At 38.5% G+C, this 25,985-nt stretch overlaps 1 protein-coding gene across 2 annotated transcripts in view; it reads right to left on the reverse strand.

Annotated features, from left to right (window-relative positions):
- Positions 1-3,439: 3,439 nt before the first annotated feature.
- ATXN3 (ataxin 3) overlaps positions 3,440-25,985 on the reverse strand; it is a 37,560-nt gene continuing 15,014 nt past the window's right edge. For both annotated transcript variants that reach the window (XM_027521058.1, XM_027521057.1), the window contains 5 exons: positions 23,357-23,489; positions 22,842-23,008; positions 21,106-21,202; positions 12,904-13,001; positions 3,440-7,667 (listed from right to left, as the gene is read on the reverse strand). In XM_027521058.1, the coding sequence (XP_027376859.1) occupies positions 7,579-7,667; positions 12,904-13,001; positions 21,106-21,202; positions 22,842-23,008; positions 23,357-23,489 (584 nt within the window). In that variant the 3' untranslated portion in view covers positions 3,440-7,578. The remainder of the gene's footprint in view (positions 7,668-12,903; positions 13,002-21,105; positions 21,203-22,841; positions 23,009-23,356; positions 23,490-25,985) is intronic.

Here is a 25,985-nt window from a genome sequence, read left to right on the forward strand (position 1 = left end):
TCACTTTGCCTACAAAGGTTCATATAGTCAAAGATATGGTTTTTCCAGTAGTCATGTACAGATATGAGAGTTGGATAAAGAAGGCTGAGTGCCACAGAATGGATGCTTTCAAATTGTGCTGGAGAAGGCTCTTGAGAGTCCCTTGGACTGCAAGAAGATCCAGTCAGTCAGTCCTCATTTGACAGACCGATGCTGAAGCTCCAATACTTTGGCCACCCAACATGAAGAGCTGACTCATTGGAAAAGACCCTGATGCTGGGGAAGACTGAAAGCAGAAGAAGGGGACAGCAGAGGATGAGATGGTTAGATAGCATCACTGACTCAACAGACATGAATTTGAAGAAACCCCAGGAGATACTGAAGGAGAGGGAAGCCTGGCATGTTGCAGTCCCAAAGAGTTGGACACAACTTAGCAACTGAACAGCAATAACAATAAGAAGGTGGACACTGGCCTGGGATGCTCTTTAGTCAAAGATGTAGTTAACGGTGTTTAAAAAAAAATTTTTTTTTAAAGCGGCTTGGGATATTTTAGAGAAGTCTAGAAAGCAGAGCCAGACTGTTTGGTGTAATAAAATGTAAATACAATCCAAATTTACTTTGTAAGGCTGTACATAAGATTTTTGCATTCCTATTCTCGCTAGGTCAGAATGCCCCCCACCCCCACCAAAAATAAAGCCTTTGTCTCAACAACTATGAGAGAAAAACAATTCAGTATCATTTATTCACTCACTCAAGAAGACCTGTGTGCATTCCCGGCATGATTCTGGGTGCTTGGAACAGAGCCATGAATCAGACACTCTGCTCCGCTGCTGCTTCCATTCTGATTGGCCGTGAGGCAGAGGAAACATTTAAATGACTGACCATGACTTCATAAGATGTTAAGGGCTATGCTTGCTCTGTGAGATATGAAGACAAAACAGGATAATATGGTAATGTGTGACTGGGAGGGAGGGTTGGCTTTTGTACATAACAAAAATCTTTTTTTGTTTTTGTTTTTATTTTTATTGGGCTCTAGGGGATGGGATGGGGAATACCTGTGTTAAGTTATGCCCCACTAGGAAGATGTCCATTCTAACTTTCCTGGGATAGCTTTCGGAGCTTTTTCTTTTTCTTGGAGCCGCTGCTCTTGCTGGCAGCAGCCTCTTCAGGTCCACTGCTGAGTGGCTCCTCCTTGGAAGACAATTTCCGCTTTTTCTTGGGGACCCTCTTGTTTTCTGACTCATCAGGGTCAGTAACTGGTTCCTCTTTGGGAAAAGATTTCTTCCTCTTGGGAAGACTTCCAGTACCAGCTGTCTCTTCAAGATCACTACTAACTAGCTCTTCCTTGGAAAAAGATTTCTTTTTCTTGGGTTTGGAAAAAGAGACAGAAGGGTCTTCCATTCCATTCTCCTGAAGAACCTCCTGGGGCTTTTGCTTTTTCTTCTTTTTGGGTCTTTCACTTGTCTCCTCACACTCCTCCGGGGCACTGCTATTTTCTGAAGAAGCCAGGGCAATCACAGCCAGCCTTTTCTTTTCCTTCTTCAAGCGTTTCTTCTCCTGTTTCTCGAGCTTCCTAGTAAACTCAGCAGCCGCTTCCTCTGCCTGAACCATTGCCTCCTTCATGACATCCACATTCTTTCGGGGAATCTCTCCAGTCTCATAGGACAGCCACTCCTCAACTTGTTCTCGAAGCTTCTCCCCAAAAACACTGGTGGGCACCTCAGAGAAGCAATCAATTTGTGAGGCAATACTGCATTTCATAACAAAAATCTTATGTACAGCTTTACAAAGATAAGTTTGGATTGTATTTACATTTTATTACACCGAACTATTTGGCTACGCTTTCTAGACTTCTGTTAACATGTTATACACTCCAGCTTTTGGGCACTACCTGCCTGTCTCTCCAGCCTTCTGTGTTCTTCAGAGACAAGCGGCCACCCCCACCTCAGTTGCTGTGCTTGCTGTTTCCTCAGGCAGGTAGAGTGGCACCACACCCTTGCACGGCTGCCTCATTTTCCTGGTGTCTGAAAGGCACCTCCACAGAGGCCTTCCTTGAACCCAGTCTGAAAAGGCCCTCCATCCCAGTCACACGCTCTCACATCATCCTGTTTTGTCTTTGTATCTCACAGAACAAGCACAGCCCTTAACATGTTATGAAGTCACAGTCAGTCATTTAAATGTTTCCTCTGCCTCATGGCCAATCAGAATGGAAGCAGCAGCGGAGCAGAGTGTCTGATTCATGGCTCTGTTCCAAGCACCGAGAATCATGCCAGGAATGCACACAGGTCTTCTTGAGTGAGTGAATGAATGATACAGAATTGCTTTTCTCTTATAGTTCATGAGACAAAGGTTTTTTTTGGCGGGGGGAGCGGGGGGAGGTTCTGATCCAGGGAGAACGGGAACAATCTCGAGAGAACAAGGTCCAATGAAGAGTGGTGGTGAATTGAAAGAGAAAGTCCTCATAGCAGAGGTGGCCAATGATCTTGTGGGACAAGGATGTCAAAAGGGCAAAGGTGAAAGAGCAAGGGGAGTGTGAGGATGCCTGGCGGTGAGAAAGAACCTGGTTTCTTCGAAGACCTAAAATAAGGCCTGCCAGCTCCACTGTGCCTTAAGGGGAACTGTCAAGAGTACAGGCTGAAAAGCTCAGCTGGGCTCAGATTACCTGTAAAATGATGAGCATTGAGCCTGGCAGGCACAAAATGGTTAAAAGGATCCCCAAACATGCAAATCTTCAGAATAAGGACAACCCCAAATTTCCCTAACCTTTGAAAAGCTTTTAGCTGACATAAAATGTGCCTTCAAATCAACAAGTAAGTTTCATAGGGCCCATAGGCGATGTTGATGAGATCAGAGCCATTTGGCTACCGAGTTACACTAAAAAGACGGTCGCCTGTCATCAAGTGGAAATTTTTGTTTCAAGATTTGTGCCCAGCCCTAATTAAAGCTAAAATGGATAGCCGTCATTATAAAACCTGAGGATCCTATAACCCTGAACCAGGTGGATTCCAATTGTTAGAGGCCGGTGTCCGGAGTTCAGTGAGGAAGAATAGCACTCTTAAAAACTGTTACTAGTATGCTTTGTTTGGCTCTCAGGGTGGGGGAAAAAAAAAATCAAGCCAACATTTAAAAATCAGATTTCAAATAAAATTATGGAATTCTTAGCCTCTCAGAAAAGATCAGAGGATCCAATAACAGTGGTCCCTCTGGTAACCGTTGGTTGGAACAGAGTTATCAGTGGGCCCTAGCCAGCTTCATTTATCACCACGTCCATAAAACAATGCTTCTCACATTCACTCTGTGTGGGAATCTCCTGGGGATCTTGTTAAAAATGCAGGTTCTGTTTCTGTAGGTGGGAGTGTGGCCTGAAACTTAGCATTTCTGAAAAGCTCTCAGTGGTGTAAATGCTCCAACCACACTTTGAAGGCAAAGCTATGAACTGAACAATAAATACAAACAGAAGTAAAAAAAAGCAAACATTATCTTTATTTAATAATCTTTGATATTTAAAATACAACTCATCGACCATCCACATTAACAACAGTATCCTCAGTGTTCAACAGTGCTTTGGAAGCCCGGCTTTTCTAAGGACCAGACAGGAAGGCCTGTGTGTGTATTAACGGCAAGACAGCTCAGAGAGAAGAGCGCACACACAAGGGCTGCAGAGCTGGGTCCTGAGCAAATGGCACTGCCACAGTGCACCTGTGTCGTGGCCAAAAGGATGCTTTTAATTCTTTACTTGAATTTCAAAGGTTACTTATACAGAACAGTAATTTTTAAAAATGCATTCCTACTAGTCCAGTGTTGTAGAAATTAGATAATCACATTCAAATGTATGTTTTCCTCTCTAAAAAATTCCTGAAAATATTCACTTTTGAACTATGCAAGAGACAAGTGAAGTGCTTCCTAAACAAATCAGGAATTTCCAAATATGTTTCACAAATGCTTTCTACTCCCTGTCTTATGAATCCATAGTCTTAAAACATTTATTGACATACTATGATAATTAAACATGCCAATTGCAATAATTTCGATGTGGTTAGTAGCATTAATTTTTTAAAATGCCAGACCATTTTGCAAAAAAAATTAAAATAGCAGACATTTTCTTGAACAACAAAAAAAAAAAATCAAAATTCAAGAATTAAACAACCATGTCAATATTTTCATTCATGAAAGCAAAATGAAACAAAAATATGTTGTGTATTTAAAAAACAATACAAGTTCATTCATTTCTTTAACAAAAGATGCTGGTTACAAATGGACCAGAAATGAAGCAAAGTTTTTATTTTGAAAATATGAAAACTTACTTATACTGCTGAAATAATTAATCCAACCTGATTTTTCTTAATTAAGATCACATCTGTAATATCTCCATACTTGTCAGGGCCCAGCTGCAACAATTAACTTTGAAAGTAGTGGCCATAGGTTGCTCCAATTGCAGATAAAGTTTCTAATAGGAAGTCATCAATGTTAAAGATTGAATCCTCTTAAGAATTTAAAACATTTAAGATTTATTTTTCAATCTAGGCAATTTCAATTATCGTCATTACATTTTTGCTTGTGCACTGAGAATCATCTTTTTTGCATTTGTACACCTCCAAACGGGCCAATTTTAAGACATTTAGTAAATCTTGGCACTAGTGTGATACTATTTGAAAACAGTATCAAACATGCAGACATTGAAAATGTCTTAGGCTCTTACTGGCATAAAACTTACTTTACTTGACTTAACATCAAATGAAACAATGTAGAGTATGGGTAGTTTTGCTCCTCAACTAGTTTGGAGTTTTTCTTCATTAACTATGGCATGAATAAAGCCTCAATTAAGAAAAATTAAGTTTTAAAGAAAGAAAGCACCTTAAATATTCTGTGAATCGTAAATTATTTGGCCAAGATCTTAGAGGTGAAATACAGTTTACCTGCAGAAGCCTTTTCAAACTACTTGCATTACTGAAGTATTTGTATGTTAATTATGGTAAAAATGTTTAATGATGGTTTAGGTTAGATGTTAACTACTCTGAATTTTTGAAACATAAATAACTACTTATTAAACCCATGACATCTATCAGTGTGAAAGTGTTATTTCCAAAGCTTGTTTAAACTTCACTTATAACACTAGCATTGCCATGGTACTTATTTTATCCCAGTAAGACAAATTATACATTAGAAAAATGATACCAATAGTTTAAATATTAAACATTAAGGTGTTCCCAATTGGTAAAACAGAATGGAAATCTTTCTATAAATAAAAGTTCTTAGCAGGACAGTTATGGTGAATTTCATTGTTTCTGACTTGCAGGTGGTTTAAAGTAAACCGTATGACCTGTGTAAACTATAACTTTGTGTAACTTAATAATTTTCTTACTGTGGTTATGAGCATTGGCATCTTTACATACTGGCCCATCAATTAAGAAATGGAATATAAATGTTCAATAATATTTATGCCAATCCACACCAGATGGCAGTTTACTAGTGATTCTGAGTCTGCCTGCCAAATGTAACAATTTCACAACAAACTAAATAAACACATTCAAATATATCCAGTGTGTGCTCAGCCCTGCTTTAAAAAAATACCCTAACAAAAGAAGGTCAACGTCCTATATTCCTATAAGTGCTTTAGCAAGGGTGTGTAATATAAGAACTTTATAAATTTTCAAGGTTAAAACTTTTTAATGTATATTCGCTTTTTCACTTTTGTATCAGGTAGTTCATCAATTCAAATGTAAGAATGTATTTTTTTTCAATGAGAAAAAATACAGGTCAAATATCCATGGAAAATATGACTAGCATACTTGGGTTAACTACAGAAATGTCCAGTCTTAAAATATTTTGATTTGTAAATCTCAGGGAGTAGTACCAAACTCCAACATCCCTTGCACTTCTAAAAGTTTATAATTCTTCTGAACCATTTTCAATTCTCAAAAGAAACCTTTAGATTTTAAAATAAAACTGTTTAATTTTATGTAAGGGGAACTTCATAAAACTTAACTTGGCACAAAATAATGACTTAAAAAAAGCCTGTCTCTATCCAAGTAAAAGCTATTTCATAATCATAAATAAAAGGTACTTTCTCATCTCTTTTCAGTTAGCAATAAATCCTACATCAAAAAATTCCCTGATAAAATGTGTGTAGCCATACACCAGGGTATGGCAATATATCATACTTTAATTTTCTAAGTTGTCAGCTGAATCTTCTTAAATTTTAGCTAATGAACAATTCAACATTCAAAAGGGCTTCAAAGGGGGATGGAGAATGAGGGAAGGGGAGAGTCTAAAAGGCCCATTTCAGAGAGACATGGTTAACTTTCATGAAAATCATCCCACTGCAATGACCCAGCAGGAAACTCTGCATCCCAATTAAAGAATGTTTAGCAAAACTAAAGACTTTCTTATTTACAAATCCATTAAGTACTGTGCCTTCTGTAATTCAAAGCTATTTAAACATGATGCCAAGTGTCAAGTCACAGTACAAATTTCAATGCAGTTTTGTTGGTAAATTATTTTCATGTTCTAAATGGTTATCTCTGGCAAGATCTACCTACTAAAAGACGTACAGCAGAAGCAGACATCCACACTTCATAACTCAACTGTAACAGCTCCAGTCACAAGAGCAAAAATAAAATGAAACTGCTACTAAAATCGAAGGCCACATTTCATCTGTCGTTCACAGTGGGCCCTGTGTGTTGTTTTACACACACTGTATGTAACAGAAGGAAGCTTGCACACTATGCTCCTCCTATTTTTCTCAATTTCAAAAGAAAAGGAAATAACAGGGTGCAGGAAGGAGGGTTACAACACGCCTTAAAGTTCTGACCTAACTGAGGAGGGAGCCACAATGCATCTGACAACGGATGTGCTCACAATGACAGAATTCTCTTTTACTCTCAAATACTTGTGTAGAGCTGATTTCAGAGTACAGGAATGCACTGGAGTCATAAAATAATGATCCCTTCTCCGAGGGCTTAAAAACCTCAAGAAACATTACCGTCTTTCAACAGAGTAGTAGAAAATAATGAAAACCAGATAACAGAGAAACTGTGATCAGAGAAAATAAAGAGGAGAAACAACCCAAGTGCACGATACAGTCAGAAGGAAAACAGCTTATCCTGGAACCGCTGCTATTATCAAAACAGAGAAGACACTGTCCTACAAGGTTAATTTGGTTAAAGAGAAATAAGAGCAACTATTAGATGATAAAAGTGAGCCCGATTCCCTATGCAGAAAGGAGGAAAAGACCAGGTGTGTGGGGAAAGTTCTGTGGCCAGAGCTAGTTATTAGTTGGTCTGCAAAAAGATCCAAGAAAAATGCCCTAATTTTAGATATGATATTGCACACTCAAAAAAGAAAAAAGAACATTTAGAAAACTATTTTAAATTTCTTTAATTGCTGAATGCCTCTTTGGCTAGTGTTTGGAGGATCATTTTTTAGTCCTACAACTGATGTGTTTCTCCACCCTCTCATTGTTTTGTTTGCAAACCACCTAAGTCTTTTTTCCTCTGTTGAAAACTGTTCTCTTTGACACATTACCAAAATGGACCCTATGCTGTAATCACACAGGACAATATTGGAAAGATTGAGTATCTAAATGATTTGTGAAAGGTATTACTTTTTTCCTTCTGTTTTACTTCTAACAGTTTCTAAAGACATGGTCACAGCTGCCTGAAGCATGTCTTCTTCACTCATAGAATCACCTGTAGGGGACAAAACACATATTTCTTAGAAAGTTCTGGAAAATTTCCCAAGTCATCAAAAGGTAAGCGCTCAGAAACTGTTTACTTGACTACTATAGTTTCCTTTGTTGATTCTGAAAGTCTACAGACAGTAAAATCCACTCTGACAGTTCCTCAAGTTTTGACAAATACCAAGTGGTGTAACCATCACCACCATCCAGACACAGACAGAACCATCCCATGCACCCAGAATACTCCCTCGTGCTGTCTTCGTAGCCAGTTCCCAAGCCTTAGGTCTAGGTAACCACTGACATGGTTTCTGCCCTACAGTTCTGCCTTTTCCTGCATGTCAACACAAATGCAATCATGCATTGTGTATGCAACCTTTGAATATGGCATCTTCAACAAAAGCATTATGCTAAGGGAAAGAAAGAATAACTTTGTGTCTGTCAATGATACATACATTACTGAAAAGTTTGTTTTGAGAAATAATTATTGATGCACAGGAAGGTGCAAAGATAGTTCAAAGAGGTCCTGTGTACACTGGCTAAATTTCACCTAATAATTAAATCTTACGTAACTACAGCTCAAACCTAAATCTGAATACTGACATTGGTATTTACAATGTCGTGCGTAGTTCTATGGTATTTTGTCGTATGTGAAGATCTGTGTAACCACCACCACCACCACAATCCAGACTGAGAACTGTTACGGTACCACCAAAATCCCCCTTTTTATCCACACTCACTTCTCTTCCCTGCCCCCCGACATTCCTTAACTGCAGGCAACCGCTAACTGGCTTTCCATCTCTATCAATTTGTCATTTTTAGAATGCTACACACTTAGAATCCTACATATGAGATCTTTTGAGATCTATTTTTTTGTACTCAGCATAATGTCCTTGAGATACATCTAAGCTGCTGCGTGTATCTACAACTGGTTTCTTTTTTTTAAAAAGTTAAAAAAAAAATTTTTTTTTAAATTCTTTTCGCCACACCATATGCCATGCAGGATCTCAGTTCCCTGACCAATGATCTAACCTGTGCCCCTAGGAGTGGAAGCACAGAAGTCTTAACCACTGAACCAGCAGTACACTTCCTGGTTTCTTTTTAATACTGAGACGTATCCGTGGGATGGATATACCGCAGTTGGTTTAACCATTCACCTACTGTAGCACACTTGTTTTTTCCAGTTTTTATCATGACAAAGATGCTATGAGCATTCAAGTACAGGTTTTTGCATGGATAGAAGTTTTAATTTCTCTAGGATTAAATGGGAATATAACTGATGGCTATATTGTCACTGTATATTCAGGTTTTATAGAAATTACCAAATTATTTTTCAGAGTGGCTGCACCAGTTCAAATGAAAGTTAAAAATCTTACCTCCCTTTACTTTCCTCTAATTATAATTGCCTTAAGTATTTCCTATATTTTACAGTAAAAACCAAATCAGTTATAATTCTTCCTGCAATTGTAAAACATATTTTAAAAAACTGAACAGGAGAGGCAAGTCTATTGTGTTTACATGTATTTTTATTCCTCCTAGTGTTCTTTTTAAGATTTATCTGGCTATGCTGTGTTTTAGTTGTAGCATGCAGGATCTTTTTTTTTTTTTTTGGTGGCACAGGGGGTATCTTTTACTTGCAGCATGGAAACTCTTAGTTGTGGCAGGTGGGATCCAGTTCCCCATTGTTGTTCACTCACTCAGTTGTGTCCGACTCTGCCATGCCATGGATTGCACCACACCAGGCTTCCCTGTCCTTCGCCATCTCCTGGAGTCCAGTCAAACCCATGCCCAATGAGTCAGTGAGGCCATCCAACCATCTCATTCTCTGTCATCCTCTATTCTTTCTGCCTTCAATCTTTCTCAGCACCAGGGTCTTCTCCAGTGAGTCAGCTCTTCGCATCAAGTGGCCAAAGTATTGGGGCTTCAGCTTCAGCATCTGTCCTTCCAATGAATATTCAGGGTTGATTTCCTTTAGGCTTGACTGGTTTGATCTCCTTGTTGTACAAGGGACTCTCAAGAGTCTTCTCTAACACCACAGTTCAAAGGCATCAATTTTTTGGTGCTCAGCCTTTTTTATTGTCCAGTTCTCACATCTATGCATGACTACTGGAAAAATCATAGCTTTGATTATACAGACCTTTGTAAGCAAAGTAATATCTCTACTTTTTAATACACTGTCTAGGTTTTTTTACATTATTTTAGTTGGAGGATAATTACAATATTGTGGTGGTTTTTGCCACACATCGACATAAATCAGGGATGGTGCACATGTGTCCCCTCGTCCTGAACCCCTCTCTGACCTCTCTCCCCTATCCCATCCCTCTGGGTTGTCCCAGAGCACCAGTTTTGAGTACCCTGCTTCATGCATTGAACTTGCACTGGTCATCTATTTTTACCTATGGTAATATACATACTTCAATTCCGTTCTCTCAAAATCACCCCACTCTCGCCTTCTCCCACATAGTCCAAAAGTCTGTTCTTTACATGTGTCTCTTTTACTGCCTTGTATATAGGATCGTCATTACTGTCTTTCTAAATTCCATATATATGCATTAATATACTGTACTGGTGTTTCTCTTTCTGACTTACTTTACTCTGTATAATAGGCTCCAGTTTCGTCCAACTCATTAGAACTGACTCAAATGCATTCTTTTTTTATAGTTGCGTAACATCCCATTGTGTATATGTACCTCAACTTCCTTATCCGTTCGTCTGCTGATGGACATCTAGGTTGCTTCCATGTTCTAGCTATTGTAAAGTGCTGCAGTGAACACTGAGGTATATGTGTCTCTTTCAATTCTGGTTTCCTCATTGTGTATGCCTAACAGTGGAACTGCTGGGTCATATGGCAGTTCTACTTCCAGTTTTTTAGGAATATCCATATTGTTCTCCTGGAGAAGGCAATGGCAACCCAGTCCAGCACTCTTGCCTGGAAAATCCCATGGACAGAGGAGCCTGGTAGGCTGCAGTCCATGGGGTTGCGAAGAGTCGGACACGACTGAGTGACTTCACGTTCACTTTTCAGTTTAATGCATTGGAGAAGGAAATGGCAACCCACTCCAGTGTTCTTGCCTGGAGAATCCCAGGGACGGCAGAGCCTGGTGGGCTGCAGTCTATGGGGTCGCACAGAGTCGGACACGACTAAAGTGACTTAGCATACTGTTCTCCATAGTAGGTGTACCAGTTTGCATTCCCACCAAGAGTGTAAGAGGGTTCCCTCTTCTCTACAACCTCCTCAGCATTTATTGTCTGTAGACTTTTTAATGGCAGCCATTCTGACTGGCATGAGATGGTACATTGTGGTTTTGATTTGCATTTCTCTGATAATGAGTGATGTTGAGCATCTTTTCATGTGTTTTTTAGCCCTCTGTATGTCTTCTTTGGAGAAATGTCTCTTTAGTTCTTTGGCCCACTTTTTGATTGGGTTGTTCATTTTTCTGGTACTGAGCTGCATGAGCTGCTTGTACATTTTTGAGATTAATTCTTTGTCAGTTGTTTTGTTTGCTATTATTTTCTCCCATTCTGAAGGCTTCCTTTTCACCTTGCTTATCGTTTCCTTAGTTGTGCAAAAACTTTCAGTTTAATTAGGTCCCATTTGTTTATTTTTGTTTTTATTTCCATTCCTCTGGAAGGTGGGTCATACAGGATCTTGCTGTGATTTATGTCAGACAGTGTCCTACCTATGTTTTCCTGTAAGAGTTTTATAGTTTCCAGTCTTACATTTAGATCTTTAATTCATTTTGAGTTTATTTTTGTGTATGGTGTTAGAAAATGTTCTAGTTTCATTCTTTCACAGGTGGCTGACCAGTTTTCCCAGCACCACTTGCTAAACAGATTGTCTTTTCTCCATTGTATATTTTTGCCTCCTTACAGGTTTCTCAGGAGACAGGTAATATGATCTGGTATCCCCATCTTTTTAATACTTTTCCACAATTTGCTGTGATCCCCACAGTCAAAGACTTTAACACAGTCAATCAAGCAGATGTTTTTCTGGAATTTCCTTGCTTTCTCTATGATCAATGACTCCATAGAGTAGGCTTTTCTTGGGGCAAAAAGAAAATCGAGGCTACTAACCACACTGTCTTTCTCTGGTCCTGAGCTTCCCAGCCAGTTTGTCTTCTCTCTGCCTTTCAGATTCGGCTTATATTTGCTTTATACATATATTTGCTTTATACAAAAGCCCAGGGTTGTTAGCTGTACTTAGCAGAATGTGTAAGAAAAAGTACCAGTTCATTCCTTTTTATTGCTAATAGTAGTCCTTTGTTTGGATGTAACAGTTTGTGTGTCTATTCACCATCTGCAGAACAACCTTTAAGCCGCTTCCTGTTTGGGGCTATTATGAACAAATCATCTAGAGCATTCACAGTAAGTTTTTGTGTGAATCTAATTTTCTTTTCTCTTGGTTAGATACTAGGAGTCGCACTACTGGATTCCATGGTTAAGTGTACATTTAAGTTTGTAAGAAAATACTAAACTGTTTTCCAGAGTTGTTGCACCATTTTACACTCCTACTAACAATGTATGAGAGTCCCAGTTGCTCTGATTCTTGCCTGCATTTGGTATTGTCAATTTAATTATTTTCTTAAGTCTTTCTTGCAAGTGTGTAATGGCATCTCATTGTGGGTTTAGTTTGCGTTTCCCTAATGTCTAGTGATGTTCAGTGTATTTTCATGCCCAATTTTCATCCATATGCCTGGTAAAGTGTTCAAATCCTTTGCGCATCTTTTTGAGTTGTTTTCTTAGTTTTGAGAGCTCTTTTTATGTCCTACTTACAAGTTCTTTGTTGGATACAGTTTATTTTTCACTCAGTTTCTACTACCAATAACTGGCCAACATTGAAGACCTATTTATTAAACCAAGGTCTAATAAGTAATTCTAGACTTCTACGTTGTAATGCAAACTACACTCAAGTGTTTCTAGTTTTCCAAGGAGTAAAATGAACTTATTTTCCACCTACTATTATTCATTATCTTTGAGAAACTTTGGGAAAATGTACCAATTCCTGTGACATTGCAAGTACTATTTATAATTTTAAAGCAAAACATTCATTGACTGTTTTAAGGACACAAGTACACTAAGGAGTCAGCCAGCTCCTTAATCCAAGAAAGTTTAGTAGATCACAAATTCATTCAAGAATTTCAGTATAATGAAAGAGGAGAAAAAAGCCTACAAAGCCAAAAATCCCATGGAGCCTGTGTGTCAAAGAGAGCATGCAGGTGACAAACGTGACGTATGGTCGGGAGGCCTACCTAGATCACGGTCAGGTGCTTCGCAGCTTGTGCTCGACTTTTCACACAGATGTGTAAGCTGTCCTGGCGGAGCTGGTTGTTGCTGCTGCTGCTGCTGCCTGAAACATTCAAGAGTGAATGTACATTTAAAAAACAAAACCTAAGAATAAATATGCCATGAGAAAAACCATTCCCATGGAAAATAAATGGTTCCACAGAACAAAAGTGTCACTGGCTTGAACACCCCCAAAGAAGGCAAGAGCAATCATTCTGATGAAAACAAACTTATGATTACCAAAGGGTAAAGGTGGGGGGATAAATGAGGAGTTTGGGATTAATAGATATATACTACTATATATAAAATATATAACAAGCTCCTACTGTATAGCATAGTGAACTATATTCAATACCTTATAATAATCTATAATGGAAAAGAATCTGAAAAAGAATATATACATACATATATCTCAACAATTTTGATGTACACCTGAAGTTAACACATTATAAATCAACCACACTTCAATTTAAAAAAAAAAAAGAGCAATCAGTCTGACATAAATTACTGAAAAGCATCACAGTGCTGATCCTAGGAAACCTAGATAGAAAATTCACATTTATCAGACAAATTAACAGATAGGTATTTTCACCATAAAAATAACACATTGTACCAATGGAGTCACTATTTTTATGCAAATAAAATAGTGACTCTGTGTTGGTTTACAGGTCCTTAATATTGTTAGAAGTCACTGAAAATAAGCACCTTTGAAAAGATAAAGCATCTCAAATTATGGGCAGATTAAAATGATCCTTCCATGGCTGGCTCCTTCCTATCATTCATATCTAGGCTTCAGTGTCTCCTCAGAGGCTTCCCTGGTGGCTCTGATGCTGAAGAATCTGCCTGGTAATGCAGGAGACCCAGATTTGATCCCCAGGTCAGGAAGATCCCTTAAAGGAGGAAATGGCAACCCACTCCAGTATTCTTGCCTGGTGAAGCCCATGGACACAGGGTATTTCCTGACTGTTTGAGCTAAAGCAGCCACCTTCCATTCTCACACTCTCATCTAATTTTCAGTATAAACTATCATCATCTGATATTCTTTTGCCTCTCTCCCCCTGCAGAATCACAAACTAACGAGAGCACAAAGCTTATCCTGCTTGTTTCTCCAGTACCTCACCTGTGCCTGCCACCAAATACTTTATGAATGACAGAAATGAAAACAACCATTTAAACTGCATCATCAAGTTTCACTAATACCTGCTGCATTAAAGTCAATTCTCCCTGTATTTTTTTTTCAAAAGGAAAATCCATGTCATAACAATTCACACATTAAAACATTTAAACATGATGGTTATGATGTAAATAGGTAGGATGGTGTCTTCATACTCAGAAAATATACACTTAAGTTTTGAGAAATATAATGGGAAATTGTGTTTGTCAGTTATTCTAAAGTGGTTCAGGATGGAGGGTATAAGGAACTCTGAACTATTTCTGCTTTTACGTCAGTTTAAAATTACTTCATATACACACACATATATATATATGCTAAAAGTTTTTAAGAAACAAAACTTATAAACAGCCGACAATTTAAGTAAGAAGCTATAGTTTCAAAAAAATGCATAAAAGGATTTTTAAAGGAAGCCGAATTTTTTTATGAATACAAAATTCTTTAATGGGATAATGAATGATACTTTCTGGCTTTTTATCAACCTCACCCTCTGTATTTCTCTTTTTACTGTTTATTTTTTTATTGAAGGTTAATTGCTTTACAGAATTTTGTTTTCTGTCAAACCTCAACATGAATCAGCCATAGGTATACATATATCCCTTCCCTTTTTTATTTATATTATTATTTTTTTACTTTACAATATTGTAATGGTTTTGCCATACATCAACATGCATCCGCCATGGGTGTACACGTGTTCCCCATCCTGAACCCCCTTCTACCTCCCTCCCCATACCATCCCTCTGGGTCATCCCAGTGCACCATCCCCAAGCTTCCTGTATCCTGCATCGAACCTGGACTGGAGACTCATTTCTTACATGATATTATACATGTTTTAATGCCATTCTCCCAAATCATCCCCCCCTCACCAAATAGAGTCCAAAAGACTGTTCTATACATCAGTGTCTCTTTTGCTATCTTGCATACAGGGTTGTTGTTACCATCTTTCTAAATTCCATATATATACGTTAGTAGACTGTATTGGTGTTTTTCTTTCTGGCTTACTTCACTCTGTATAATAGGCTCCAGTTTCATCCACCTCATTAGAACTGATTCAAATGTATTCTTTTTAATGGCTGAGTAGTACTCCATTGTGTATATGTACCACAGCTTTCTTATCCATCCGCTGATGGACATCTAGGTTGCTTCCATGTCCTGGCTATTATAAACAGTGCTGCGATGAACACTGGGGTACACGTGTCTCTTTCCCTTCTGGTTTCCCCAGTGTGTATGCCCAGCAGTGGGATTGCTGGGTCGTATGGCAGTTCTATTTCCAGTTTTTTAAGGAATCTCCACACTGTTCTCCATAGTGGCTGTACTAGTTTGCATTCCCACCAACAGTGTAAGAGGGTTCCATATTTTCCACACCCTCTCCAGCATTTATTGCTTGTAGACTTTTGGATCGCAGCCATTCTGACTGGTGTGAAATGGTACCTCATTGTGGTTTTAATTTGCATATCTGATAATGAGTGATGTTGAGCATCTTTTCATGTGTTTGTTAGCCATCTGTATGTCTTCTTTGGAGAAATATCTGTTTAGGTCTCTTTCCCACTTTTTGATTGGGTTGTTTTTCTGGTATTGAGTTGTATGAGCTGCTTGTATATTTTGGAAATTAATCCTTTGTCAGTTGTTTGATTTGCTATTATTTTCTCTCATTCTGAAGGTTGTCTTTTCACCTTGCTTACAGTTTCCTTTGCTGTGCAAAAGCTTTTAAGTTTAATCAGGTCCCACTTCTTCACTTTTGTTTTTATTTCCATTATTCTAGGAGGTGGGTCATAGAGGATCTTGCTTTGATTTATGTCATCCAGTGTTCTGCCTATGTTTTACTGTAAGAGTTTTATAGTTTCTGGTCTTACATTTAGGTCTTTAATCCATTTTGACTTTATGTTTGTGTATGGTGTTAGGAAGTATAATAATTTCATTCTTTTACATGTAGCTGTCCAGTTTTCCCAGCACCATTTACTGAAGAGGCTGTCTTTGGCCCATTGTATATTCTTGCCTCCTTTGTCAAAAATAAGGTACCCATAGGTGCATGGGTTTATTTCTGGGCTTTCTATCTTGTCCCATTGGTCTATATTTCTATTTTTGTGCCAGTACCATACTGTCTTGATGACTGTAGCTTTGTAGTATAATCTGAAGTCAGGAAGAAGCAGAATTTTTAAATGCCCAGTAACACAATAAGGCTTCCCTTGTAGCTCAGACGGTAAAGCATTTGCCTGCAATGCAGGACACCTGGTTCAATCCCTGGGTCGGGAAGATCCCCTGGAGAAGGAAATGGCTACCCACTCCAGTATTCTTACTTGGAAAATCCCATGGACAGGGGAGCCTGGTGGGCTACAATCCGTGGGGTCACAAAGAGTCAGACATGACTGAGCAACTAACACATGCAACACTATAAAACAGAATAGAATAGCATGCTTTTTGCTAGGGCCCCTCTTAATCTTGTGTTTTAAATATGAGCAACGAGGCAAATTCAGCCAGCGGGACTTGCAGTTTTTCCCTGCTGGCCTCTGAGCCAGACACTGATGTATGCACAAGTTCTGGTGAGCACGGCCAACAAGGGACACATAGGCAGTGGGCTCCCACAAGCATACTCTGATTCTGGAATGTGACACGAAAAAGGCTGTGAGGTGGGAGGAATTCCTGGCGCATCGTCTCCACGCCCTCCTCCCCCTCCATTCAAGAAAGTACTTCAGAATGCAAGGGAGTGATAGGTGAGACAGCGCCTTGGGAGAGATAACTTTCATTCTACTTCAAAGTGAGAAGTAAATCAACTGCCAGCCTTGAGAGTATTTTGACACCTTTCCTATGTGGGGACACTGTAAGATGGAACATGTTTAAACAGTAAATCAGCATCCTTTCCCCCTGTGCCTTCTAACATATCTTCAGCATGAGAAAGGCGGGAAAACTGAAAACTACACGTCTTAAGACTGTTTTCAAGCTAGGAGTCTGGCTACCAGTTAAACACATGCCCGAGACTTACACGGCAGAGGAGGTATAGTCATCTTCCTGCAGCTTTGGTGGGTCTCTGCTGGCAAGTAAAGCCATGGAGACACCAGTTCCACAATCCTGCTTCCTGGCAGCTGCAGTGGGGGCCAGACTGCAGGTTCCCATGTCTAGGCAACTGTGGTGGCAGCTCCCTGGTGCTAGGGTCACAGCTAAAGCAGTGTGTTTTTAAACTCGATATCCTGATTCCACTTTGTCCAAAGGAGGCTTGAGAGGGAGGGGATATATGTATATTTATGGCTGATTCACACTGTTGTACAGCAGAAACCAACACAACACTGTAAAGCAATTATCCTCCAGTTAAACATTTTAAAAAATCTCTAAGTAGTTTCTGTTTTTTAAGGTAGACTCTGATAAACTACATCACGCCACTAAAGTGGTAGTTCAAGTATTAGGTAATCAAAAAATCACAGTAACCCATGACTATGGAAACATTGGGTTTTCCTGGTGGCTCAGATGGTAAAGAATCTGCCTGTAATGCAGAGATCCAGGTTCAACCCCTGGGTCAGGAAGATTCCCCTGGAGAAGGGAATGGGTCCCTTGTTTCTCTCCTGGTTAAGAATCACTTTTTTAGTGACAGAAAGAACGAACCAGCATCATTTCAGAGTTACATCTGGAGAAGGCATTAATAATGCCAAGTGTATCCGTAGGCTACTTCACAGTTTACAAAACAGTTTTATACACATTGCCTCATTTGATGTTCATAATATGGGAGTTACAAAGGTTTTACAATGATATACCTGATAAAGTAGAATTTTGTTCAGGGTTCTATATGTACCATGGATTTGGAGATTACCACTGGGAAAAAATATCACAGCTATGAAAGTATCAGCTAAGAACACCTACTCATAAACTATAAATTTGTAACAGGTAGACATTCAACAGTATTTTCACGCTTAATCCATGAACACCATGGCTAAACTGTGGCTACTACATTAAGTATGAAGCTTCAAATACTCTACAGGAAAAAAAAAAAAAAACCTATAAATTTCAATGAATAACAAATTAGCACCAGGGTAAGTATGGAAAAGATCAGAAGGAAGAAATGGCTCCACAGCCTTACAGCCAAGTTCTCCACAATACAAGCTATTGTGACAAGGACCCATCTAGGTTTAGTAATCAGGAATTCTAGTGAAAGGCAAAAATTAGTTTCTCAGCTCCTTCAATCATGAGTCCTACAAGATTCTGAACGCTAACCAAAGTTAAAAAGCAACCCCAAGAAGTTAGGTCTTAACTCTTCTCAGCAACAACTAACCGTGTAAAACATTCTCTAGGTCTACCCAAGTTACCACCAGTATTTTCAAAGTCAAACTCGGAGGTAGGGGATAGGAGGCTGAAGCTGGAACCATCGCTGTACTTTCTTACCCAATCAACTAACCCCGATCAGAAAGGAGACTCAGACATTTTTAAAAGGGTACAACATTGAATAAAACATCTGCAACAGTTATAGCTAGCATTCTGCTTGTTATAACTTAGTCATTATGAAATGTTAGTTACTGCATTATCCTTTGTAAATTTTAATTTACTGGAAGTTCTACATTTTTAATCCAAAAATCTTAAAGACTTTCTTTAATAAAAGAGGGATTTGTTTGTATACTTTAAAGATGGTTTCCTTTTCTTGGATGTACTTGTGAATTTAACAGTCTCTCTATAAAGTATGTCTATGTTTATTCTGGAAAAAACTAAAGTCTCAAAGAAGCATGGTAGAGGTATCACTTGGAATCAGTTTTGGAGAGCAGTTTAGAAATCTTTACCAAGGCTTTAAAAATGTTCCTGCATTTTAACTTAGTAATCTGAAATTTTAAGGATAAATAAAAGAAATGATGAGAGATGTGAGGCATAAAGTTAATACAAGGATTGCTCATTGCATTATTAATTATAATAGCAAAAATCAATAGGTTCATAAATTGTGATACAGACATTTTATGAACTACAACATAGCCTCTTGCAAAAAATATTTGCAATCATGGGAACATGTGATATACAATATACATGCATTTGTGTGAGTAGAAGTGTGACTGTCAAAACAATATCATTAGTTATTAATGGTAGGATTGTGTTTTTTTAGATTTAGATATCTTATGATAAATTTATCATAAGATAAATTTTCCAAAATATTATTTTTTATCTAGTTAAACACTGAAAGCTGTTTTTAGCACTGACTAAATTTATCATAAGATAAATTTTCCAAAATATTATTTTTTATCTAGTTAAACACTGAAAGCTGTTTTTAGCACTGACTAGTTAGTTGATGATATTACAGAACTACAATTAATAATTATCATCTGATCTTTATTCTATTATTGTGTGACAAAAGCATTTGGTGATATTAAGAAAAAACCATGTATTTTAGAGACAGACATGAAAATCAATACAGATGAAATATTATGATTTAGATTTATTACAAAATATCCCCACCCTGCAGGGGGGTGGGGGTGGGGGTGGGAACAAGAGTAAATAGCACGGGAGACAGGGGCATAAAAACCAAAATAGCCAATGTGCTGATATTTGTTATATGTGGGCAACAGATATATCAGGGTTCTTTATGCTAGTTTCTCTACTTGAACATAAATTTGAAGTTTATCATATTTAAAAAATAAAAAAGTTAATTTTAAAATTGTAAAGGGAGTGACAAGCACTAATAAGCACTATTTTGAGATTTTTATACAGAATTAAATCCATTAATCTATCACTGAATAAAGACTAGAAATATCTCACATTAAGAGGATGTCAGTTGATCAGAACTTTCCTTCATATACTTCTGAGTTGTGACTTAAAAAAAACAGAAAACAAGGTAAATATTATCTTCATTACACCATCCAATGTAAAATGCGCCAACATTTTAGATACAGCTAAAGTACTACCAATTATGATGTGTAAGAGTCTTCCGAATTGCAGAGATGTTGAAATGTGAAAATATGTGCATCTTAGAATTGATAAAATATAGTAAATAACAGGCCAGACTCAGCCACTGCCTTAGTTCTCTGAGCTGGGATCAGAGGATCTGAATATCTATTAGAGATCTTGTCATGGTAAGATGGAGTTTTATCTTTAAAAAAGAGAAAAGGGGATGAAGACCTGTGAATGATGGTTACTGGCAAGGATAACGATATGGGTGAAATTTCTATTTTGAGAGCACTTACACAGCTGGGCACAAAGTTAGGTCCTAGGAGCTGATGGTTGAGATTTACGGTTACTCTTCTGCCCCCGATGCTGACAGGCCTGTGGTAGCCTCCCCCCTCCCCGGGTGTGGTAACAAGCAGAGCAGTTAAGCACCAGCTCTATTTGAGAGTGCGTTCTCCTATGATAAATGGTGTTTTTCCTATTAATTGACCGAACTTTGTAGGGTTAGTCAGATAACCAAGAAGTATATTCAAAGGACCACAGGGTTTTGTTCTTGCCTTGATCCAATTCCATTCTTCTTTTGATGACTGAAATTTTACATGGCTTCCTTCACCCTATTTCATGAAAATTTAATTAGTACTTAGGCAAAGTTTTCTCCTAAAACTATATTTGATTTCAGTTTATTAGCTACAGATTTTTTAAAACTACATTCAAATGTTCATAGGGGCAGGCTAGTGCCTGCCAGTCTTTTAAAAAAGGAGAAAATTCTAAATAAATGGTTAAATCAAAGCTGCTGCTGCTGCTAAGTCGCTTCAGTCGTGTCCAATTCTGTGCGACCCCATAGACGGCAGCCCACCAGGCTTCCCCATCCCTGGGATTCTCCAGGCAAGAACACTGGAGTGGGTTGCCATTTCCTTCTCCAATGCATCAAAGTGAAAAGTGAAAGTGAAGTCGCTCAGTCATGTCCAACTCTTAGCGACACCATGGACTGCAGCCGATCAGGCTCCTCCGTCCATGGATTTTCCAGGCAAGAGTACTGGAGTGGGGTGCCATTGCCTTCTCCGAGGTCAAAGCTATATGTATACAAATAGACAAAATAGCCAAAGTAAATATAAAATATGCAGTTTTAATATGGTACCAACTACTTTACTTTTCAAAGTAGGCTTCTCTTCTCTTCCGTAGCTCTTCTGAAGTAGGATGTGAACCCGATGTCTGTGGGATATCTTGACATCTATTTCTGGAAGTACCTGAAAACCAAATAAAACACAACAAAAAGCAGTTTTATTTACCAAGTCATGACGTGTTTATACTTAGGAGCTTTCAAAGCTTTTTTGAAGGAGCTTTCAAAAAGTTTTCTTCTCAAAACTACTCTGCACCATTCTGTAAATGTAAGAAAGGCTCTGAAAGGTTCGGGGAAAATCAGAATAAGGTAGTTCAACCGAACCTGTGTCCACTGCGACCAAACCCACTACCATTTGTGACACAGTGGCCATGAGGCAAGTTCAGTGACCATCTGGTAGGAGAAATAGCTAGCACCACACTCGCTTGCTCTTTACTTATTAGAAATGAATCTATACTTTTTAATAATAAATTAATTTATTTATTTGGCTGCATTGAGTCAGCTACGGCACGTGGGATCTTCCTTGCACCCTGGGGGATCTTTGCTTGAGGCACACAGGCCCTCTTAGTTGTAGTGCTTGCGGGCTTAGTTGCTCTGAGACATGTGGGATTTCAGTTCCTTGACCAAGGATCGAACCCACGTCCCCTGCTTTGCAAGGAGGATTCTTAACCAATGTACCACCAGGGAAGTCCCAGAAATCAATCTACATTTTCAAAGGCACAGAATTCCTAGAAGTAACTTAAAGTGGATGATTGTAAAATAAACCCACTCTGTATATTCCTCTATCTTCAAACATCTGGATACTGACATAACTTAGGTATGTTTCCGTGTTCTTACTAAATTATTGCTCCAATCAGATTCTGCACAAATTGTGAAATAACATGCGAAGAAGAGTAAAGTACACAAAAATATCTAGAACTAATAAGGCTGTGTCTGTCCACCACTGGGCTAACCTAGCACGACTCTGCTAATCCAAAATGGGCCTGGGCACCATACAGAGTACTCAGACGTGGCCAGGAGGCATGAGCAGTTCAGGATAAAATATAGCATAAAAAGGATAAACTTCATATTAACAGAAACTCAATTTTATTTAGATACTTAAAGAATTCAACTGATGAGTAATTTCATTAGAAAGTAGAAGGCAAATTCACATTAGACAAAAACAAAACAATCCCCCCAAAAAAGAAAACCCGTCACACTTTTTAAGTAAGCCCCTTTGAGCAACGTCCCAGACTTTTCCCTCCACTTGGATTCCCTGGGGTGGGAGGAGGGTGGGAGTGGGTGGGGGAAGAAGTGTGGTGGGCTAAAAGAGTAAGCCCACCAAAGTAAGCTTAAGCTAAAAGTTCTACAGCCATTAAGTTTTAGAGTTTTGTAAAATCAATTTATAGTCTCTGTCCAGACCTTTCTTCATAGCCACTAGAATGCATTTAAATAGCTGGTCTGAGCAAGGGTCCACTGACCTTGCAATGATTAGCTCCGTTTAGTACTGTGTTTGCACAGTATTATAACCAAACTGAAAGACCAGAAATAAAAATATAACTAGTCCTAATATAACACAAGTCATAAAAAGTTATATGTATTAAATAATATCCAAAAGTTATTTGTATTAAATAATATCTAAAAAATAACTGATTATACATAGCTACTGCTTCTGCAGTGACTGTCAAAGAACTTCTACCAGTAGTTTATTAATTTCCAGAAGAACTAAAAATGATCTAAATCAATTGCTACAACAACAAATAAAATAAGTGTTAGAATGTCCATACCTTGCATACTGAGCTGAATGGCCCTGCGGAGATCAGCTTCTTCATCTTCCATGTCAATTTCTTGGCGACTTAGTGCCAGAGCCCTCTGCAATTCCTCCTCATCCTCATCTAACATTCCTGTCCCATCATTTACTTCTAAGACGTGTTCTAGATCTGTTTTCTGGACTCTAAAGAATAAAAGCACAAATAATAACTGCAGACCATTCTTCTATTTTAGCTATAACATAGAGACATTTATAAACCAAAGATGTTTATGTAAGTTGAAAACTTACACATTTTTTTTACAGATAACGTCTAATAATACAAAGGTCCTATTGTGATATGAATTTGTGTTGGGAAGTATACTTAAATAATTCAGAGTTGATCCAAGGTTAAACCAATAAGCTACACTTAAACAGAAAGGTCTAAAAAAACCCCACCAACAATAAAAGGACCACATCTTCAATGTAAGCATGTAAATTTAATTCTTGTAATGAAATACTATCATATACCCCACACTGCAGGCTCAGCTTTACCTCTGTTCTTTAAGTTGTGCTAATTCTTCTCCAATAAGTTTTGGTCGATGCATCTGTTGGACCCTGATCATCTGTAGAAGTTGGTCAGCTTCACAATCTGGCAGATCACCCTTAACAACAAATATAGAGTAACCTAAAAAAAAAAGGCAAAAATTATCTACAGCAGCTAGCAAGTGATTCAAAATTGATTGAAAATGATAGCAGAGAGGCAGCACAACAGCGGGAAGACCACAAACCAAGGAGTGAGGAAGACCTGGGTTCAAATCATGGTTCTTACACTTACCAGTGGGGTGGTCCAGGACAAATTACGTAAGGTCTTTACGCCTCACTTTCATATATATAAATTTCTTCAATTGGTCTTAGTTGGATCTTTCATTGTGGCATGTGGGCTTAGCTGCTCGGTGGCATGTGGGATCTTATTAATAGTTTCCCAACCAGGAATCAAACCCATGTCCCCTTCATTGCAAGGCAAATTCTTAACCACTGGACAACTAGGAAGTCCCTCTAAGCCTCTTCACCTGTAAAATGGGAATATCCATCTCACAGAGTGACTATGAGAAGTATTTGAATCTGAAAAGGGCTCTAATTAAGTAAGAACATGGAAACATACCAAATTTATGCTTAATAATTTGTGCAGAATCTGACTGGGGCAATAATTAAGTACGAGGCTTCCCTGGTGGCTCAGCTGGTAAAGAATCTGCCTGCAATGTGGGAAACCTGGGTTCAATCCCTGGGTTAGGAAGATCCCCTGGAGAAGGGAACGACTACCCACTCCAGTATTCTGGCCTGGAGCATTCCATGGACTGTATAGTCCACGGGGTTGCAAAGAGTTGGACACGACTGAGCAACTTTACTTTCACTTTTCATGGAAATATACTTAAAACATACTAAAACAGTGCTTGACCAAGTAGTTTACTCCCTAAGTGACAACAGAGAGGCAAGGAAAGGACTGAGAAAGAGCAAGGAGTGTGCACTCAGACAGCCGGGTTTTAGTGTCCTGGCTCTTCTGTTTCCTAACTGCCTCTGTTGATCACTGTACCCCTCTGTGTCTTGATTTCTTCAACTGTTAAACAGATTTTGCTGTACCTTCTGCTGTTTGAGGACACAATCGGAGGATGTGTGTAAAAATCTGCAATACGGGTAAAATGAGTCATCTGTGGAAATAGCTGACCCTGACACACACCCTTCCTAACTGAAAACAGGACCTGGAAAGCCAATACCTTAAATTCTAGTCAAGGTGCTGAAGATGTGGTTCATGTAATTTTTGAATTAATACAATTCTGGAAAGCCAAGGTTTTCCCAGCTGGATACTCCATACAACAGCTGAATAAGGGTGGGCTATACCTGAGTCATTTTGGTCAATTTTTGTTTTTCTACCATAAATTTTCTTCAACTTTGGTGCTTATTATAGATATTCTTCATGAGCATTAATAGAAAATGAAATAAAAAAAGATTAAAAGGCCTATTAACGGAAAAAACTCAAGAGTAAATCATAATACACATAACACTCTTTTTCACAAGGACAACTATACTCAGAATTCAGATGGTTGAACAGGCTTTATGCCAGTAAAACTGTTTCCTAAGTTGTGGATACACTATGCTAGCTCCCCATGCTGTTCCATGAAGAGCATCATGAAGGGCAGAAACTGCTTTACAGAGGTGACATTGCGAGGATCTTGGGTTTTATGCAAGATCAGATTTCATTCTAAGTGTGCTAGGAAGCCACTGAAGGGGAAGAGTGAAAGTATGCCACAGTGTGCATTATATTTAAAAAGAGCACTCTAGGCTGCCTTCTCAATGTAACATATAGGAACCATGTGCAAGAAGAGTGGGGCTTATGAAAATGGAAAGTCTGAGGGACAGCAAGTATGGGGAGAAAAAAAAGAGTCTTTTGTAAACATATTGAGATTGAAATGCTTTCTGGACTTCTGAGTGGAGATGAGAAAGTTAGGGGTTTGGTGTTCGGGGTAGATGTCTCGGCAAAAGATAAAAGTCTAAGGAATTACTGGCGGATGGACTTTACTTAGAGATGATATTTAAAATAATGGGATAGCACACAGTCAAGAAGTTGTCCAAGACTGACTCTGGGTCACTTCATTAGTTAGAGATTAAAGAGTAGGATCCACAAAAGGCATCTGAAAGCAGCAGCCAATATGATATGAAGCAAACTAGAGCACAGTGGCTTGGAAGAATAGTACAGACAGTATTTCAAAAAGGGAAGATATAGTTAGGAATAAAGGTTTTAGGCATAAAAGAAAAGAGATAGAAGTATATAAAATCAAGGACGTTATAACATAATGATTCTACATGTAAACTGGAGAGACTTACATGACAGCCAACCTACTAGCAATAAGCATACCAGTGCACAGACTGTGCTCTCAAATCACCATTACTAAAGGGAAGGAAACACACAAGACTGAAAATTCTTATTATATGACCTAAAAAGGGCTTCAAAAGGCTAGAGTGGTCATTTCAAAAGCTTGAGAGTCAAGTTCAAAAGGTTCCCACTCATCCAAGATGTGACAATATTGAGTATCAATAGTAATTACAAGAGACTAAAACATATGAACTATGGTTTATTTCGGCTGTGCTGGGTCTTCGTCGCTGCTTGGCCTTTTCTCTAGTTTGG

The sequence above is a fragment of the Bos indicus x Bos taurus genome, chromosome 21 (genome assembly GCF_003369695.1).
Source record: "Bos indicus x Bos taurus breed Angus x Brahman F1 hybrid chromosome 21, Bos_hybrid_MaternalHap_v2.0, whole genome shotgun sequence".
In the NCBI taxonomy this organism is placed as follows: Eukaryota; Metazoa; Chordata; class Mammalia; order Artiodactyla; family Bovidae; genus Bos; species Bos indicus x Bos taurus.